At 45.4% G+C, this 20467-nt stretch overlaps 1 protein-coding gene across 5 annotated transcripts in view; it reads right to left on the reverse strand.

Annotated features, from left to right (window-relative positions):
• GRK3 (G protein-coupled receptor kinase 3) overlaps positions 1-20467 on the reverse strand; it is a 133992-nt gene that overhangs the window by 88773 nt on the left and 24752 nt on the right. For all 5 annotated transcript variants that reach the window (XM_086682203.1, XM_086682201.1, XM_086682202.1 and 2 more), the window contains exon 2: positions 18332-18408. In XM_086682203.1, the coding sequence (XP_086538329.1) occupies positions 18332-18408 (77 nt within the window). The remainder of the gene's footprint in view (positions 1-18331; positions 18409-20467) is intronic.

A 20467-nucleotide genomic window follows, 5' to 3' on the forward strand; every position in this document is an offset into this window, starting at 1 on the left:
AGGCGGGGGGTTAAGCTCACCCTCCCACGGGTGGCCCTGGGAGGACAGCCCAGAAGCACGTGGAAGACAAAGGCGTTCCACGGAGGGGGACAGAATGCAAAGGAAGGTGAACAGGGACAGCGCGTAACGCTGGTCACTGAAGGTGGCACCAGAGGAAAAAGATGAAGGGAGAAGACAGAGGCCGGTTCTGGTCATTCGAGTGACAGCAGCAAGAAGAACCTCATTCATCGTGGGGGATGCGGGAGGGCGTAGAACACGGGCAGGACAGGAGGAAACGGTGTTTCCAGAATACCTCCTAACAGTTAGAAAAGGGACTGCAGAATGAACATAAGAATAGGAGAGCCAGGGGTGCCCTTGGGGGGGCTCAGTCAATTAAGCATCCGACTCTTAATCTCGGCTCAGATCATGATCTCATGGTTTGTGGGCTCGAGCCCCAAGGGAGGCTCTGCACTGACAGCACGGAGCCTACTTGGGATGTTCTCTCTCCCTCTCTCTCTCTGCCCCTGCCCCTACTCTCTTTCAAAAATAAATAAATAAATAAAGTAAAAAAAAAAAAAAAAAAAGAAACTAGAATAGCCATCCTGAAAAATATGGGTCAGGGCGTTATCTTAGCTATAAACCAAGGTGGCGGTGGAAATGGGAAAGGAAGGGGGCATGTGTGACAAAGGCAGAGAGGTGTCAAACTGGCGTCACAACTGGGGACCCTGGGTGGCTGGAGAACATCGGTGGTGTTGTTACCATCAATACAAAGGGAGAAGAGGGGTCAGTTTGGAGTGCATGAAGGGGACGGTGAGGGTGTTCATGGACCAGTGTTCTTGTGGGAAATTAATCACACTGCCTTGTCCTGGCAACAAGGAGCCACTCGGGGTAGAAACTCCCCACTTCATGCACGGCCGAGCTGGTCGCGTTTCCCCTGAATTCTACCGCTGCCTCATGAGACGTGTCACCTGCATCGTCGGGAAAAACCTCTTAATTAGACTACCCAGCACAGCACAGTCACTGACAGCTTGAGCTACGGAGGGGGCCGACGCCAACCCCGTGAGGTCAAGTCCCACCCAGCCCATCTTTGTTTGCAAGACTCGCGGCGAGTCATTTCACCTCTGAGTGTCTTCTGTCCTGTAAAATGAGGCCAACGACAGCCTCCACAGGAAGTTATTCTGAAGACTGAGATCGAGATGCAGAGCACTGAGCACCAAAGGGCTGGATAACGGCGGCCATCGCCACCCGGAAGTCCGGACACAAACTCTTTCAGTGCCTCTACCTCTTCTGCCTCTTCGGCTTCTGCTGGAAACCGACCGCCCCCTTTGCACCACTGTGCAATCAGAGCAGTGGTATTACACACCCAGGGTCTCACAGGTTGCTCCAGTTCCATATAGTTAGCCATTTTCCCACCAAGAGCCAAATATTTTAGTTCAAAAATAAAATTACACTGCAGGGCATAATACAGTAACAAGGGGTGGACTTAACCTCCCACCATAACAACCGGAAAACGGCACAAAATGTATGCAGCCACTGTTTTCAGGCCTAAAAGGGGCTATGGTCTGTGGGAGAAGGGGAATAAAGAGAAGGGCCCCAGGACGGGCCAGCTCTTGGCCTGGAGGTGCTTTCTGAACCGTGATGTTGGGAGTGCGACCCAAGCAGACCAGGGTGGCCTTGCTGAGGCGAGGGCCCTGGAAGTTCAGGGGATGGAAGGTGCCTGGAAACAGCAAACACATTTTAAAAAATGAACAGGAATAGCTAACAGACCAGGAGTGGCAACATAACAGACTAGAACCTACTCAATCTGAAAGAAGAAAAAAGCAGAAGAACAACTAGGAAGATGTGACACGTAAACCCAACTATATTGGTAATTATTTTCCTGTAAATGTTCTAAATATTCTAATTAAAAGGCAGAGATTAGAGGCCAGCTCTACCATGCACACATGAAAGGAGGTGTGGTTATATCCACAGTAGGGAATGCAGACATCAGAACAATCTATCGGGGTGAAAAAGGACATCTCACCAAGATAAGGAGGGAACGTGCGTTAACTGACATTAACAATCGCAATGTGCATGCACCTCTCAAGGGGGAGAGGGTCCAGCAATTCCACTCCAGCCACTTACCAAAAAGGAAGGACAGTATCCGTGCAGCAAGATGTGTTCACAACAAGGGGCACCTGGGTGGCGCAGTCGGTTAATTGTCCGACTCTTGATCTCGGCTCAGGTCACGATCTCACAGTTTGGGAGTTCAAGCCCCACACTGGGCTATGTGCTGACCGCACAAGAGCCTGCCTGGGATTCAGTCTCTCCTTCTCTCTGCCCCTTCCCCGCTTGTGCATGCTCTCTCTCTCAAAATAAATAAATAAACTTTAAAAAAAAAAAAAAAAAAAAAACTTTAAAAAGATGTGTTCACAACAAGGATAAAACGGGTAAAAATGTCAATAGTGGTTTCACTCATAATTGCCCCAAACTGGAAGCAATCCCAATGTCCATGAACACTGAATTGTGTTAAGTCCACATGATGGAATACTATTCAGCAAGAAAATAAACCAAGCCCTGAACAATCCACAATATGGATGGCTCTCCAGGAAGGACACTGTGCTTGGGCCAATAAGCCAGATACCAAAGAATGCATGTTGTTGGACTCTGTTTAAACGTACTTCCAGAAAAGACAAATGTAATCCATTGTGTCGAGAGCAGATCAGGGGCTGCCTGGGGCTGGGGTGGGGTGGGGGGGCAGCTGAATACAATGGGGCCAGGATGGTCTCTTTAAAGTGATAAAGGGGCTGGCTGGCTCAGTCCCTTAAGCTGCTGACTCTCGATTAAGGCTCAGGTCATGATCTCATAGTTTGTGAATTTCAGCCCCTGCATTGGGCTCTGAACTCTGCTTCAGATCCTGTCTCCCTCTTTCTGCCCCTGCTGCACTCACGCTTTTTCTCTCTCTCAAAAATAAATAAATGTTTAAAAAATTAAAAAAAAAAAATAAAGCGATGGAATTGGTCTACACGTATGGACTGTGGTAATAGTTATACCAGTGTACATTTCTGTCAAAAGTCAAACTCGGGGGAAAAAAGGGGGAGGCACCTGGGGGGCTCAGTCGGTTAAGCGTCCGACTTCGGCTCAGGTCATGATCTCATGGTTCGTGAGTTCGAGCCGCATGTCAGTCTCTGTGCTGACAGAGCCTGGAACCCGCTTTGGATTCTGTGTCTCCCCCTCTCTCTCTGTCCCTTCCCCGCTCATGCTGGCTCTCTATCTCTCTCTCTCTCTCTCTCTCTCTCTAGAATAAACATTAAAAAAATTTTTTTTTAATTAAAAAAAAAAACACACAAGCATATAGCACAGTTAGCACAAAAGCAAGAAAAAAATCAGTGACAACTGGTTCCTTACAGATGTGGTAACTCATGAGGAGGAAGTCAGGTATATTCTGAAAACCATAAATGAGAAGAAACAATGAGAGAAAAAGAAGGGCCCCAAAATCAGTGTTCCCAGTAAAGCTGTTCTGTTTCGGGTTCTTTTCCACCACCACTTCTGAGCCCACTTGCTGGTGTGAGAGTAGGAGCCACAAAACAAAACGAATTCCAATTGTCTTAAATAGTCACAAATCGTATGGCAAGCAAATTGGATTCCTGAGAACAAACTCCAAAAGCCAATAATGATTTTTTTTTTAAGTGATACTTGCATCCACAGTCGAAGCAATGAAAACTTCCATTGGGAAAAAACAAAAACAAAAACAAAAAAACACACCAATTTCTGTGGAGAATAAGTGCATCTTTCCAAGGTAAGAATGTTTGCTTCTTTTAAAAGTAGCCCTCTTTTCTTTGTGCTCCAGTTATAAATAGTCTCTTTGAGAGACTAGCACAAGTCAGTCTGCCCCACCTCGGCTGGGATTTATTTCTCTTCTGAGCCAGACCTGAAGAATGTTCTCTGCTCCTCAGCGAGCAGAAAGTGATTCAGAGTTGGAACAAAGCTCTAAGCTTACACGGATGACCTCAAAGCATCGGGAAGAATGCAGGGGACGTGTGACAAGAGCCTCCGGCAAGTGACCCTGTGCAGATCAAGTTCCCTTAATTCCTGAGGGGCAGGAACAGACCCGCCGCCCTCTGACCTGAGCCTTTTCTTCCCCTTCTGGCCCTACCTGAACCGGTGGACACAGTCTCCCCCCACCCCCTCCCCCCTCTCCCCCCCCCAAGCCCCTCTCTCTCTCTCTCTCTCACTCTCCCACCGGCTTCACACCATGATTCCTTACAAATCCAATCGTCAAGGCTGTAACTCCGTGACTTCTCCCACCGCCTCCAACGCTACCCCACTCACCCAAAGGCCAGAATCACCTCCCGCTTCCACCCTGCCCTCCCAGGCCCGTTTCCATGGCAGCTCGTCTGCTCTGTGAAGGCCTCAGAGAGTGCCAGCCCAGTGGTCGGCCTCTCCTACGTCCCTGCTCACTCTGAGTAAAAGCCGACACCCTGGCGATGGCCTGCAAAGCCTGTCCGACCTCCCCCACCTGGCACTCCCACTCCCCACCTTGGCCGCAGCCTCTGGGCCTCCAGGCTGTCCGCCCACCATCGTGGCTCCTGAGTGAGGGTGTCTGCTGAACCCTCAGCCCGGACCTGCTCTCCCCAGATAAATGCACAGGGGCTCGGCTCCCTCACCTCCCCCAGGGATTTGTCCAACTGACCCCTTATAAGCAGTGCCTTCTCGAAACACTCTATCAGAAACGGCCACCAGCACGCCCTTCCTCTCTGTGGCTCTGCGAATCTCCATGACCTGTACCAGCATGGGGACAGTATGAGTTTGTCAGCCCGTCTCCCCGGGGTAGGATAGTAGCTCCACGAAGACACAGGCTTCAGAACTGTTCACAGATGCATTCTCACGGTACTTACAAGAATGTGTGTGGCACATGATAAATTTTACTGAACGAATGACTGAGTTTTTAGCAACAGATTTCGAACAAACTCTAATAACCACCCCATAGCACATCTCTGCAATTCCTGGTTTTGACTTTCACTAGAAGTAGAAATACTGACAAAAATCAAGGATGAGGTATAAAAATCCTCAGAAAAAAAGGATTTCCAGAACAGCTAAAACCAGGGGCTATCCTCAGCACACTACCACATGACATTTCGTGATGCGTTTGGAGCTTTTAAAATCCTACAAGGGTCCCGTCATCCCCTTAACTGTCAGTTCTGAAAGCTGATGGACAGTTTTTCCAATAGAGGTGATGCTTCCTGGATCCCTGGCATTCTCTAGCAATACATTTGAAGACCCCACATTTGCTAATATTGCTAGAGCACACACACGCTTCCCCGAACGTACGTGGACCCTGCCAGGGAGAAAGCTATAAGGTTGAGTCAGCTACAGAGGCCTGCTGGGCGGCTAGGCTTCCCTCTTGGCTAAGAGAGTAGCCTGTCCACACTCGCCTTGGGATTTAAACACGTGCCTCCTATGAAAAGATGTTCAACGTCGCTCCTTATCAGGGAAATACAAATCAAAACCACACTCAGATATCACCTCACGCCAGTCAGAGTGGCCAAAATGAACAAATCAGGAGACTATAGATGCTGGAGAGGATGTGGAGAAACGGGAACCCTCTTGCACTGTTGGTGGGAATGCAAATTGGTGCAGCCGCTCTGGAAAGCAGTGTGGAGGTTCCTCAGAAAATTAAAAATAGACCTACCCTATGACCCAGCAATAGCACTGCTAGGAATTTATCCAAGGGATACAGGAGTACTGATGCATAGGGGCACTTGTACCCCAATGTTTATAGCAGCACTCACAACAATAGCCAATTGTGGAAAGAGCCTAAATGTCCATCAACTGATGAATGGATAAAGAAATTGTGATTTATATACACAATGGAATACTACGTGGCAATGAGAAAGAATGAAATATGGCCTTTTGTAGCAACGTGGATGGAACTGGAGAGTGTGATGCTAAGTGAAATAAGCCATACAGAGAAAGACAGATACCATATGGTTTCACTCTTATGTGGATCCTGAGAAACTTAACAGGAACCCATGGGGGAGGGGAAGGGAAAAAAAAAAAAGAGGTTAGAGTGGGAGAGAGCCAAAACATAAGAGACTGTTAAAAACTGAGAACAAGGGGCGCCTGGGTGGCTCAGTCGGTTGAGCGTCCGACTTCGGCTCAGGTCATGATCTCACGGTCCGTGAGTTCGAGCCCCGCGTCGGGCTCTGTGCTGACAGCTTGGAGCCTGGAGCCTGCTTCCGATTCTGTGTCTCCCTCTCTCTCTGACCCTCCCCCGTTCATGCTCTGTCTCTCTCTGTCTCAAAAATAAATAAATATTAAAAAAAAAAATTTAAAAAAAAAAAACTGAGAACAAACTGAGGGTTGATGGGGGGGTGGGAGGGAGGGGAGGGTGGGTGATGGGCATTGAACAGGGCATCTTTTGGGATGAGCACTGGGTGTTGTATGGAAACCAATTTGACAATAAATTTCATATATTAAAAAATAAATAAATAAACACGTGCCTCCTAGACATCACCGGGAGTCCCTTCCATGAATCGCTGGGACTCCCTGGGAATAGTAACCACACTTCACTGGCACTTTCGATATTGACATGCCAGAGGTCTGTGTGCGTCATATACGTTCTTTCGAAGGGTGAGCTGGCCGGGGGTGGGAAGCCTGATGTGGTCTTTATCTTCCCCTGTGTGCCTTTTTTGTTTAAAGAGATCTTCCTAGGGGCGCCTGGGTGGCGCAGTCAGTTAAGCGTCCGACTTCAGCCAGGTCACGATCTCGCGGTCCGTGAGTTCGAGCCCCGCGTCAGGCTCTGGGCCAATGGCTCGGAGCCTGGAGCCTGTTTCCGATTCTGTGTCTCCCTCTCTCTCTGCCCCTCCCCCGTTCATGTTCTGTCTCTCTCTGTCCCAAAAATAAATAAACGTTGAAAAAAAAATTAAAAAAAAAATAAATAAATAAAGAGATCTTCCTAGTACAGCACTTGATCAAAACATATTCGACTGTGAATGTCTCATTTCGCAAAGCATATAAGTACATCTGCTACAGAAAGATCTTTGTGCACTGTCCCCAAATTCTGGACTTTAGCATCATTATATATTAAATAGGAATTGTAGGGTTGATATGTTACTTAAAAAAAAAAAAAAAAGAGGCACTTCATCTCCATGCGAATTTCCACACTAACTTTTCCTGGTGACAGACAGACAGAACTTCCAATCCAGGCTTTGCCTCTTGGGGGGTGTGCGAACTTGGTCACATTCCTTTACCCAGCATGTGAAATGCTCAGGGCAGTGTTTGGCACACAGGGAGCCATCGCCGTCTCAAACTAAAAGGGATTCCTACAAAGCAGGCTCAGAAGAAATCAGGGAGAATTAAATAGCAATTTAAGAGATCACAGATTGGGGCACCTGGGTGGCTCAGTCCGTTAAGTGACTGACTTGGGTTCAGGTCACGATCTTGCGGTTCCAACCCTGTGCTGGGCTCTGCGCTGACAGCTCAGAGCCTGGAGCCTGCTTTGGATTCTGCCTTTCCCTCTCTCTCTGCCCCTCCCCCTCTGATGTTCTGTCTCTCTCTCTCTGTCTCTCTCTGTCTCTCTCTGTCTCTCTCTCTCTCTCTCTCTCTCAAAAATAAACATTAAAAAAAAACTTTTAAAGATCACGGATTGCCAGGCGGCAGATCAGGGGTCTAGCCATCCTACCGCGGCGTTCCTATCGTTCTAGTGATTAGCAGATGCCAAAGTACTGTGTTATTCCAGTAAAATGTAGCTGTTCTCAATTTTTCTTGGAAGTGATCATTCTGGCTGATCTTCAAACCTGAAGATCTTTAAAGCTTTAAAAAGGAAAGCTTTAAGAGCTTTAAAAAGGAAAACCAGGGGTGTTTGAGTGGCTCAGTTGGTTAAGCGTCCAACTTCAATTCAGGTCATGATCTCGTGGTTCATGAGTTCAAGCCCCAAGTCGGGCTCAGGGCTGACAGCTCGGAGCCTAGAGCCTGCTTCAGATTCTGTGTCTCCCTCTCTCTCTGCTCCTCCTCTAGCTGTACTCTCTCTCAAAAATGAATATTAAAAAAAAAAAAAAAAGGAAAACCAGCCTTAATAAACTTAAAAAAAAAAGAAAGGTATTTTCATGCTCTTTGGAAGCTGCCTCAAATATCGCGGACGTCCCAAATACTTAGAGTGGCAGAGTGTGCCTGCAGGGCAGGTGGTAGCCCCCAGCTCAGGCAGGGTCCTATGGGAGGAGCCGGGTAGATACCCAGCCTGCATGAGGCCAGCACAGGTAAGAAGTCAGCTGGAAAGACAGCCTGCCAGTAACAGGCAAGATGAAAATGTGCAGAATCGGTGCCCCTAACTTTCCCGAGTTCCCTCACCAGGAGTTGCCTGTTGCTGCCTCGCCTTTTCAATTGAAAATCCAATTAGCTGTGCTTAGTCAAGTGTTTATCTCTGCTTTTTGAAAGTTTAAGTGGATCTTTAACTCTTTCACTGGCTAAAAGTCTCCACAAAGGCATGTAGGTTTTTCTTCTCCGTGGTGGTTGGTTGCTCTCCTCTAGAGAAAGATATGATGGGGTGGGAGCCCGACTCTGTGACCCTCAATCAGGGCTGTTTGTAGGGGGAAGGGCCCTCGCAGGGGCAGAAACACCCACTTCCAAACAAAGCTGGGCACAAAAACGGGGAGACAGAGATTGAAGCTGGTTCCCAGGTTCAGATTCCCCTCATTATAACCAAATGCAAAAAGATTCAATTTGCTATCATTTAACCCTGGCCTTTGAGTAAGGAGTTGCAGGGCTACAAGGTTTTTGGCAGATTTTAACCATCTATTTTGTTTTGAAGCACAGAACACTTCAAGCAATACTTTTATAAATTTAAAAAAAATAATTGATTGGAATCCCTGGTCTTTGCAATTAACAAAAGAATAATACTAAAATGTTTTATTCTGTGTTGTTTGTGGGGTTTTTTTTTTTTAATTATTTCGGTGGTCTTATCGATTTTTTAATAGGTACCCATGACATATCTGTGTCCATCTTTGTTTTTATAGAAACTGCTCAAAAATCTATTTGAAAGGCAGTAGTTTTTATTTTTTCTAATGTACTCTTTCTATAATGAAACATATACTTTTGTCTCCAAAGCCCATAACAAGTATATTTCTTATGCCTTAACCCCAAGGTGCCAAATACAGTATATGCATTCTTGCTACATAAACGTTCTTTGAAATCATGCTAAATGTATTTGAGACCAACATAAGAAATATTTAAGAAATCAAAGTGAAAAGTAAAAACTGAAAAGGAAAGGCACCAGAATGGAAAGAAAGAAAGAAGTAAAATTGTTTTTATTCAGAGACAAGATTCTCTATGGGGAAAATCCTAAGGAATTCACACGCACACATGTGCACACGTGCACGCACACACACCTATGCACAAATCTCTAGAATTAATAAACTAGTTCATCAAGATGGCAGGATCCAAGGTCACCGTACAAAAACCCATTCTATTTCCACGTGCTAGCGATGAAGAGCCAAAAATGAAATTAAGGAAACATGTCCGTTCAAAATAGCACCAAAAAACATGAAAATACTTGGGAATAAATGTAATGTGATGCAAGAGACTGAAAGCCACAAAGCACGCCTAAGAGAAATTAGAGATGACCTAAATAAATGCGGAGACATTTCATTTTCATGGATCGGCATACTTCATGCTGTTAAAATGGCCATTCTCTCCACGTTGATCTGTAGATATAACATAATCCCTATGGAAATCCCAGCAGAATTTTTTTTTTTTTTTTTTGCAGAAATTGAAAATCTGATGTTAAGATTCGTATCAAAATGTAAAGGATTCAGGATAGCCAAAAACAATTCTGAAAAAAAAAAATGTAGAAAGAAAGAAAAAAGAATAAAGTGGGAGGATTTTTATTTCCTGATTTCAAAACTTACCCCAAAGCTACAGTAATGAGGACAGTGTGGCACTGGCCTAAGGCAGAGATCAATGGAACAAAATTGAGAGTCCAGAATAAATCCGTTTTATGGTCAATTAATTTTCAACAAAGGTGCCAGGACAATTCAATGTGGAAAAGAAATGTTTTTTCAACAAATGCATCCAGACAATTGGATATCTACATGCAAAAAAAAAAAAAAAAAAAGATGAACTTAAACCCTTATCTCACAAATACGCAAAAACTAACTCAAAAATCAACCAAAGACCTAAATGTGCGAGCTGAAATGATAAAACATCTAGAAGAAGAATAGAAGAAAATCTTCATGGCATTCAGGTAGGCAGAAAGTTCCTACATACGACACAAAAGTACAATTTTTAAAAATGTATGAATTGGGTTTCATCAGAATTAAAACGTTCGGTGCTTCAGAAGTCACCATTAAGAAATGAGAAAATCAATTTCTTAAATGGACCGAAAGATTTCAATAGGCACTTCACCAAAGATATAAGAAGGCTAATTAGCCCAGTCACGTTCAGGGCCACGAATGGTTAGGGAAATACAAATCAAGACCACAATGAAACATCACTTCACACCCACAAGAATGGCTTTGACCAAAAAGACAACAGCAAGCGTGGATGAGGTTATGGCAAGCCTGGTCCTCCAGAACCTGACGGTGAGAATACAACAGCGTTTTCTGAAAAGGGTAAACCCTGAATTTGTCAGATATCCCAGCAGTTCCGAAGCTCCTAGTTATACACCTAAGAGAGATGGAAACAGGTGTCCACACTGGCACATGACCACTCACAGCAGCACCGTTTGTAACAAACAGTGGGAGTAATCTGAGTGTCCATCAACCAACTGGCGAGTGGATAACAAATTCTGTGGTCTATCCATAGGATGGAATATTAATTCAGCCACAGAAGGGTTGGTGAAGGATGGGTACGCGCAGTGTGGTTGAGCCTCCAAAATCTTACGCTAAATGAAAGAAGCCAGAACCAAAAGACTACAGTCTACATATGGCAGGCTTCCGCTGGCACAAACGGGAGTCAGTGTGATAAACGGAGATGATCCAGTGGCAATAGGTGACGTAATGTTACATAAGCCAGGTTGTTCTTCCTACACGAGGGTAACATTTGCATACTTCATGAATTAAGTACCTATTTTGGAGTCTCCTTATAATCAGACACACTGCCCTCTAATGAGACTGGCTAGGCAGACAGGAGTTAAGTAGATTGTCGACAGACAGATGGAATTTATCAAAAGCCATGCGCCTCACTTGCATATGATGAGATTATTTCAGTGTATCTTACTGAAGAAAATGGTAACAAAATCTTAACCCCAATTGGTAAAGTGGTCTGTCTTTCAATAATCGGTATCTCTTTAAAACCATTCTTCAGATAAGCCAAACCAAGAACACTGTGTCCCTACTGAAATGAGTGTAGGTTTTACTGATAGCAAATTAGGAATCAGCATAACTGATGTCTGTTAAGACATACAATTTCTGTTTAAGAAGGAGAAAAGGAGGATAAAAGCAGCCTGTCACTTAATCTTTTTTATTCTGAAAACTGGCAATTAAAAACAAAGACTTGGCGGGGACGCCTGGGGGGCTCAGTTGGTTAGGCTTCGGACTTCAGCTCAGGTCATGATCTCACGCCTTCTGAGTTCAAGCCCCACTTCAAGCTCTGTGCTGACAGCTCAGAGTCTGGAGCCTGCTTCGGATTCTGTGTCTCCGTCTCTCTGCCCTTCCCCCACTCGTTCTCTCTCTCATTCTCTCTCTCTCTCTCGAAACTAAATAAACATTAAAAAAAAAAAAAAAAAAAAAAAAAAAAAAAAAAAACAAAGACAGGGCGCCTGGGTGGCTCGGTCGGTTAAGCCAAGTCATGATCTCAGCTCAAGTCACGATCTCACGGTTTGTGAGTTTGAGCCCCACGTCGGGCTCTGCGCTGACAACGGGGAGCCTGCTTAGAATTCTCTCTCCCTCTCTCTCTCTGCCCCTCCCCACTCATGCTCTCTCTCTCTCAAAATAAATAAACTTAAAAAATAATAAAATGAAAACAAAGACGTAAGCATCTACCCTGTTTTCTAGTGCTGTGTAACAAACCACCACAAACTCGGTGACGTGAAGGCACCACTCCTTCCTGACTCCCAATTTTTGAGGACACAAGTCCTGGCAGGCTCCTGGGTTTCCCGTTTAGGGGCTCACAAGGCCCAAATCAAAGTTTTGGCAGGCTGGGGACTTATCTAGAGGCTCCCGGGGTCAGGTGCATTCAACCTCATGCAGGTTGCTGGCAGAATTCAGTTCCTATGGTCGTAGGACTCAGGTCCTGGCTTCCTGGTCGGCTCCTAGCCAACACCCACCGTCTTCTCACGTGGTCCCCTCCACCTGCAGAGTTGGGAAAGCCATGTCCAATCATTCTTGTGCTTCGCTCTCTCTGGCTTCCTCTTCTGCCAGCCTGAGGAAATTCTCTGCTTTTTAAAGGGCTGGTGTGAGTAGATTAAGCCCACCCGGAACACAGTCCTGGCTTCCTCTGTAAAATCTCTTTCGCTGGGTTACTTGCGGGAGTGACATCATGAGGCCAAAGTCACGGGCCTTGCCTTCAAGTTCGGCCAACTGCACCTGCCTTTTCCTGAACTATATTTAAAGGCAACCAAATAGCCTTCGTGGATGAGCAGCGATAATAAATATGGAAAGAATGGCATAATCAGAACCCCTCTCCCCCTGCCAATCTGGCAACTTCCTAAAAAAAAATAACTGATTTAGGCAACCAGTGTCAATGAAAATGAAACGCATGGCAGACGACAGCGTAATGAGGAGCTAACAACTGACCACATCTGAACTCACTTTAGAGACAGCACTACAGAGCGACAGCTCCGTGTCATGTGCTTCCTGCCACAAAGTGCACAGCGCCACCTGCAAAGCACTCTTGCCACAAAAGTCGAACCAATCTAATAAGCTGTTAGAGCTAACTTCCAATTTACAGGAAATACAGAAAACGGAAGTGTAATTTAAATAATCCCATGAAGAAGCAAAGAGAAAAATTCAGAATGTGGAACGTTCTACAATACGACGGACCCAGTTTCTTCAAGAAGTCCATTACCTGTGTGTGGGAAGGGGAGGGGAGGAGGGGGAAACACCTGTTCTAGATTAAAAGAGACATTATTACCAACTACAATATAAGAACATTCTTTGGATCCTGAATCAAACAAACCAAGAGTAGAAGGGCATTTTTAAGTTACTCAGAAAAAATGTGGGGGTGCCCGAGTGGCTCATCAGTGGGTTGAGCGTCTGACTTGAATTTGGCTCAGGTCATGGTCCCAGGGATCATAGGATCAAGCCCTGCATCGGGCTCCAAGTTAAGCATGGGGCCTGCTTGGGATTCTCTCTCTCTCTCTCTCTCTCTCTCTCTCTCTCTCTCTCTCTCTGTGCCCCCCTGCCCCCGCTACTCAAATTCTCTCTCTCTAAAAGAAAAAAAAAAACTAAAGAAAAAATATAAATATAGACTTGGAATTACAGTAAGAACCATAATTAGATATTAAACTAAGAATCATCATTTTCTTTTCTTTTTTTTTTTTTAAATATTTATTCTGGGGAGAGCACAAGTGGGGGGAGGGCAGAGAGAAGGGGACAGAGAATCTGAAGTGGGCTCTGTGCTGACAGCAGTGAGCCCAATGGGGGGCGCAAACTCATGAACCGCGAGATCATGACCTGAGCTGAAGTCAGATGCCCAATCAACTGAGCCACCCAGGTGCCCCAAGAATCATCGTTTTCATTGGTTGGGGTAGAGACTAAAGTTGTATAAGAAAACATTCGTAGTCTTTACAGATGGATATAGGGCTGAAACTCTAAAAAGAGTTTGCTAATTGCTTAAAATATTTTGGCAGGGGTGCCTGGGTGGCTCAGTTGGTTAAGCATCAGACTCTAGACTTCAGCTCAGGTCATGATCTCACGGTTCATGAGTTCAAGCCCCACATCGGGCTCTGTGCTGACACTGCAGAGCCTGCTTGGGATTCTCTCTCTCTCTCCCTCTCTCTCTTTCTCTGTCTCTCCCCTGTTTGAACAATATCTCTCTCTCTCTAAATAAATAAATAAACTTAAAAAATATACATTTTGGTAGCCATGCAAAGAGAGGATGAACAAGGAAAATGTTGTAAAATAAAAAATCTGGCTGACAAACATATATGGGGGGTTATTAGTCTAGTTTTGGGCATGACTAGATATTTTTACTTTAATTTTTATTTATTTATTTATTTAGAGAGACAGCATGCATGCAAGTGGGGGAGGAGCAGAGAGAGAGGGATAGAGAATCCCACGCAGGATCCATACCCAGCACAGAGCCCAACGTGGGGCTCGATCTCAGGACCCTGAGATTATGGCCTGAGCCAAAATCGAAAGTCGGACCCAGGCACCCCCACATTTTTTCTGAGTAACTTAAAAATGCCCTTCTACTCTTGGTTTGTTTGATTCAGGATCCAAAGAATGTTCTTATATTGTAGTTGGTAATAATGTCTCTTTTAATCTAGAACAGGTGTTTCCCCCTCCTCCCCTCCCCTTCCCACACACAGGTAATGGACTTCTTGAAGAAACTGGGTCCGTCGTATTGTAGAACGTTCCACATTCTGAATTTTTCTCTTTGCTTCTTCATGGGATTATTTAAATTACACTTCCGTTTTCTGTATTTCCTGTAATTATAATTTATAATTATAAAAAATTATAAATTTTTATAATAAACAATTTCATTTCAGGGCTTTCATTCACAGAGCATCTGCTGAGAACCAATCCCTGTGTTAAGGGCTTTTCAGACATTTCTTGCTGCATCCTCACAACTGCCTTAGGCAGCAGATAATATTTTCACCCCCCCTTTCATAGCTCAGAAAACTTAACGAAACATCAACCAGTTTGGGGTATAGCCAACAGGCCGGCGCATCGCCCGTCATCTCAACAAAGCTTCGGAGACTGAGTATACGACTGAGACTGAGTAAACTTTTCCATTTCACAAAGCGTTTCTGCACGCGGGCTGCAGCACAGCTTGGCAGGCAGCTCCCCCAAACCAGGCGCTAACCTCAGCACAGGGGAGGGCGGGAGGTGCCGGACGAGAGAAAAGGGGCTGATTGATAGGCAGGGGATACACGGTGAAAGGGAAACAACAGAACGACAGAAAATCAACAAGTTGGTGACACATGGAGGCACTCATGGAAAGGGGCGGATGGAACAGATGGGAGAAACAAAGGCAAAAGGCAGTGGGCGGGGCGGGGGCAGTGAGGGGGAGCGAAATGGGAAGAAAAGAAGACCTAGAGAGCAGGACAGATTCACTCCAACCACAGGCCACCTTCCGTCCTGCCCCCATCCCTCACACCAGCTGAAAAGGAGAACCCTACAGGGCAGGAGGAAGGACCAGACGGACACTGAATGTACAGCGATGTCCGGACGTAACTACAGACGTGTGTTTGGTGACGTTACCACGCACTCTTGTCTCCCCATCCCACCCCCCCCCCCCGCCCCCTGTCCCACGATTGCTGCTCTTTCCTGTGACCTTCCAAGTTCAGACCTAGCTTCCTCTGCCCAGCTCCAAGCTCACGAAGGGGAAGGAAGGGAAGAGGAAGGAATCATTTATTCATTTAAGCAACTTTTAAATTCTTCAAAACAGCTTCACCGAGAGAATTCACAGGCCATCAGTGCCCAAGGAAGCTGCTCACAGGGCAGAACCTGTGTGACTGAGGCCAGGACGCAAGGCCACCTTAATGCCAGTAAGGGCATCCGATCAAGGGCCCCTGGGGTCATCTTCGGGTAAGGGTTGGATCAAAACAATGGGAAGGAAAGACATGTCTGGGGGCCTGCATGTGTGTTGCGGGGACGGCGGACAGGAGCGGGGGGGAGGATCAGAAAACACAGTGGGAGAGATAACCTTCAGTGCATTTCACAGACTGGCACGAGAGCACAGGCGACAGCGGGTTCGTCACAATCTTCCAGTGTGCCTTAGTAACAGGGAACCCCCGCTCGCATCACAGGTTGAGAAACACCTTCCTCTCATAGCAGCATTATGTATAACAGGCAAAAAGTGGAAATAACCCAAACATCCGCCGACGGATGAATGGATGAACAACACGCGCACAGCCACATCTTATGGAATATCACCGAGCACAAAAAGGAATGAAGTACCCGCACATGCCACCACATGGAGGAACCTTTAAAATATGAGAGAAGCCCCATGCAAAGGCCACGCATCGTCTGATTCCATCCGGGAGGAATGTCCATGCTGGGCAAATCCACAGGGGCAGGAATCAGATTAGTGGTATCTCGGGGTGGGGGTGGGGGTGCTGATGGGTATGGAGCCTCTTCTGGGGGTGTTAGAAACGTTCTAAGATGAGGCTGGGTTCAGGGCTGCACGACTCTGTGAACACGCTAAAAACTGCTGAACTGCACACGTGAAACGAGAGAGACGCCGTGGCAAGTAGGTCTCAACAGAGCTGTAGACCTATTTTTAAATTTCAACTAATAAATAAGGCGTTTCTTTCTTCCCTTGTTTCCCAAAGACACGAATTTCTCTCTCGTTACCGTGAGAGTTTTGTTTTCCGTTCTTTCGTACAAAAGCAGAAGCAAAGAGGGGGCGGGGGGGGGGGGGCGTTTATTTATATAGATGACAGTTAACCCAACGCCGTGAACGCAAGGAGAAGCAGCAATGAAGCACGAGATGAAAGTCAAACTCTTTCGACCGCTCCGTTCCGTAGCCAAATCCCGACGCTCGACGCTCGGGATGTAAGATTTCTAGGTAGCTACGGGCCGCTAGCTTTCCACACATTGTGCTCTGAGCACAGACGGGGCAGTACTCCACCTGCTTCTCCGGGGAACGGCATCCAGCTTTTCACCACTGAATGTCAGGGGCTGTGAAAGAAGCTCTATCGCCTTCATACATGGCCAAGTTTTGGAGGCTAGCTAAAAAGTCTGCCAAAACCCGAAGGCTTTTCTGCACCGGTTTCTACTTTAGTTGAACACAAGAGAGCATCATGCTGCTTTCTTAAAAAAAACAAAACACAAAAAACTATCCAGTTCTCACAGGATGACCCTCAGCAGTACATTTTATATTCATTGTTTCCTTTCCAAGAGCCTTTACAGAATGGCTGGACAAGGAGAACTACAAATCAGAATAAGTCACTTCACCGACCTGAGTCTATGACTCCTTACTTATAAGGAGGAGGGCTGCCCACAATTACTTCCAAGGATATTCAGTCTCAAGGGGATCGGTCATTGTGGGTCTGTGAATCATGGAGACAGGACTAAATGCAGAAACAGAGTTCCAGGAAACTTTTGTATAACCAGTTTCTTGCAATTTTAATAAAGTCATTTCCTCGAGTATTAAAGTCATTTAAAAATGATGCCACAGTTCCTCGGCAAATCTTATCTGAGTAATTGTGGGAGGCAAGTAAAGGGAAGGAAAGAAGGTTCCAATTCTCTCATATTCAGCTAAGGTGATTTCATGTAAAATCCTGGAATTATCTGTTTATCACATTACTATGGGCAGATTAAAAAATACCCAGCTGGCAGGCCAAACGATGAATCCTATCTGAGTTGAGAATAAAAATATAGTGTAGGAAACTTCTGGACAGTAGGAATGGATTTGGGGGGGATGAAAAAAAGAGAGTATGTGGACTCCAGCTCTTATCTAACCTCTAAACAAACTGCCAGCCCTTCGGAAGCATAATACTCCAATGCTCCCCAAGCCTTGGAACCTCACACTAGAGCTATTCCTGTCCAGTCCTAACTTCTCCAAGCACTAGCTGCTGGTAATCGGAGAACACGCCTATACATCCACACATTTGCTCCGGCCAAGCCCAGCACCGCCCAGCACTGGGTACCAGCTAGAGAGAAATGGATCCTTGACCTCTATGCACACAACAGGAGAGTCCTGGTGACCTGCTAAGTAAGGCTCAGGGATAAGCCTTACTTACTGAATGGAGCCTCAGGGATAAGAGTAATTGATGGGGAACTGACAATAAGGAGCAGTGTGTAAAGCCTGTCAGCCAGCGAAAACCGATGAGATCAAGTGCGCCAGCCCCACACTTTGCAAGGAGCCGGCCAAACACAGGAGTGCAGTATGTTTATGAAGACACGGGACACCTCCTTGCGATCACGGAGAGTACAACAGCAGTGAGGAAAGGTGGGGACCTCGGAAGCGGGTCCGAAACCCAGAGCACTTCTTTCTGGTTACCAACTACCCAATCCTTTGATTTGGCAACCCCCAAACTGCCTTAAACCCTCGAATCGAGCTAGTCTGTCTCCCAAGAGCTTATTCACAAGGTCTGTTAGTAGGGATGGAAGTAACCATTACATATCTTATTGCTACATGAAATGTCCTTCATTCCCAGCCAGAGCTATAAAAGCACATAAAGCACGAAAGGCTGCATTTACACATAACTGTGATGCCACCTGAAACCACTATTAGACTGTATGCCAAATGAGTAAGTGGGACTTACCAATTTTCTGGTTAAAAATCTTGTCAAAGGTTATTTCATTTCTCTCCTGGAGGTACTTCTGCATCACACTCCGGATACTAAAAGAGAAGAGGGACACGGTTTTAACGGTGACAGCCTGCATCATGAGAAACCATCCCTAGTGTGGACAATACGTGAATGTCTTAACTCAAGGATGCTGGCTGGAGAGAGCCCTCTTACTGACAGCCGTGATCGCAGGGCCGGCTGACTACACTTAAAGCTGGGAGCATCATGGCCCCAGCTGATATCCTGTCCTGTGACTCAGGGCCAACCTGACATGTAGACACTGGACCAAAAATAACCCCAGGGCTGTGGGAACACTCACCCTCAACACCACCATTCTCAAAATACATACAAGTGTGCGCGCACATGTGACACATTCCGCTAATGGATTAATGAGCTCTTTCTGAAACAAAAGCAAATGTTCCCTGGATGCATGACTGCGATTTTTAAAAACCACATTTCTATACATCAACAATAAACAGTGAGAAAACATAATTAGAAGAAGACTTCACTTAACGATAAAATAAGAAACACCAAATGCCTTGAAATAAACCCTTCAAAACATGGGCAAGGACTTTATGGGGAAAATTACAAAATGTACTGAGAGACATCACCAAAAATCTTAATAAATGGAAAAGAACACCATAGTTATGAACAGAAAGATTTAGTATTGCAAAAATTCAACATCTATCCAAGTTTATCTGTGAAATCAATTCAAACCCCATCAATATTCCACAGAGTTTTTCACAGAACATAGAAACGATTAGTCTTTATAAACTGTATCCAGAACAACACGGGATCAAGGAGAGCAAAAACATTTATGAAGAAAGAGAATAATAAGAACAGGGCTTATTATGAAATTAAAATAATTAAGACAGGATAAACAAATTGATCAATGAAATGGAATAGAGAGCACATAAATACGGAACTTTAATATATAAGCAGCAAGGCAGAGAAATGGAGAAGCTAAGGATTATTCTGTAAGTGAACAAAAAGTGAATATCCAAATGGAAAAAGTAGAGACTGAGTCTCTATCATCCACTGGTGGGGGAAAAAATTAGCATTAACAGCCCCCTCTTGAAAACAAACTGATTAAGGGGTGCCTGGGTGGCTCAGTCAGTTGAGTGTCTGACTTTGGCTCAGGTCATGATCTCACAGTTCATGAGTTTGAGCCCCGCGTCGGGCTCTGTGCTGATAGTTCAGAGCCTGCAGTCTGCTTCGGATTCTGTGTCTCCCGCCCTCTCTGCCCCTCCCCCATGCACGCTCTGTCTCTCTCTGTCTCTCAAAAATGAATACATGTTAAAAAAAATCTTAAACAAACTGAGGTATAATTTATATATGGTTAAATGCATATTTAAGCGTACCAACAGATGAGTTTTTCACATATAACTACTACCCTAATCAAGACGTAGAATATTTCTATCACCCCAAAAGATGCCCCTTTGCAATCAGTCTCCCCATACTCTAAGATCCAAGAAAATACTGATCTCCTTTCTTTTAGTATGGTTTACCTCCTCCAGTTTGAGAATTTTACATAAATAAAACTACACAATATGTTGTCGTGTGTCTCACTTCTTTCACATGACATAAGCAAGCTTCATCCATAGTGTTGTGCACTAAGTATTTAGTCCCTTCTCATCGCCAAGTAGTATGTCATTGCATGAACACTCCACCATTTATCCATTCATCTGTTGATAGACAATTGGGTTGTCTCCAGTCTGGGGCTATTGCAAATAAAGCCGCCTTAAATATCTGTGTGTAAGTCTTTTTTTTTTTTTTTTTTTTCAACGTTTATTTATTTTTGGGACAGAGAGAGACAGAGCATGAACGGGCGAGGGGCAGAGAGAGAGGGAGACACAGAATCGGAAACAGGCTCCAGGCTCTGAGCCATCAGCCCAGAGCCCGACGCGGGGCTCGAACTCACAGACCGTGAGATCGTGACCTGGTTGAAGTCGGACACTTAACCGACTGCGCCACCCAGGCGCCCCTGTGTGTAAGTCTTTTTACGGGCACGTGTTTTCATTTCTCATGGGCTGTTGGTCACGTGGTTAATTATACCACTGCTGGTCACGTGGTTAATTATATTTAACATTATGAAAAACCTACTGAATGATA

Source organism: Puma concolor, chromosome D3 (genome assembly GCF_028749965.1).
Source record: "Puma concolor isolate L17-30 chromosome D3, mPumCon1.1.hap2, whole genome shotgun sequence".
Taxonomy (NCBI): domain Eukaryota; kingdom Metazoa; phylum Chordata; class Mammalia; order Carnivora; family Felidae; genus Puma; species Puma concolor.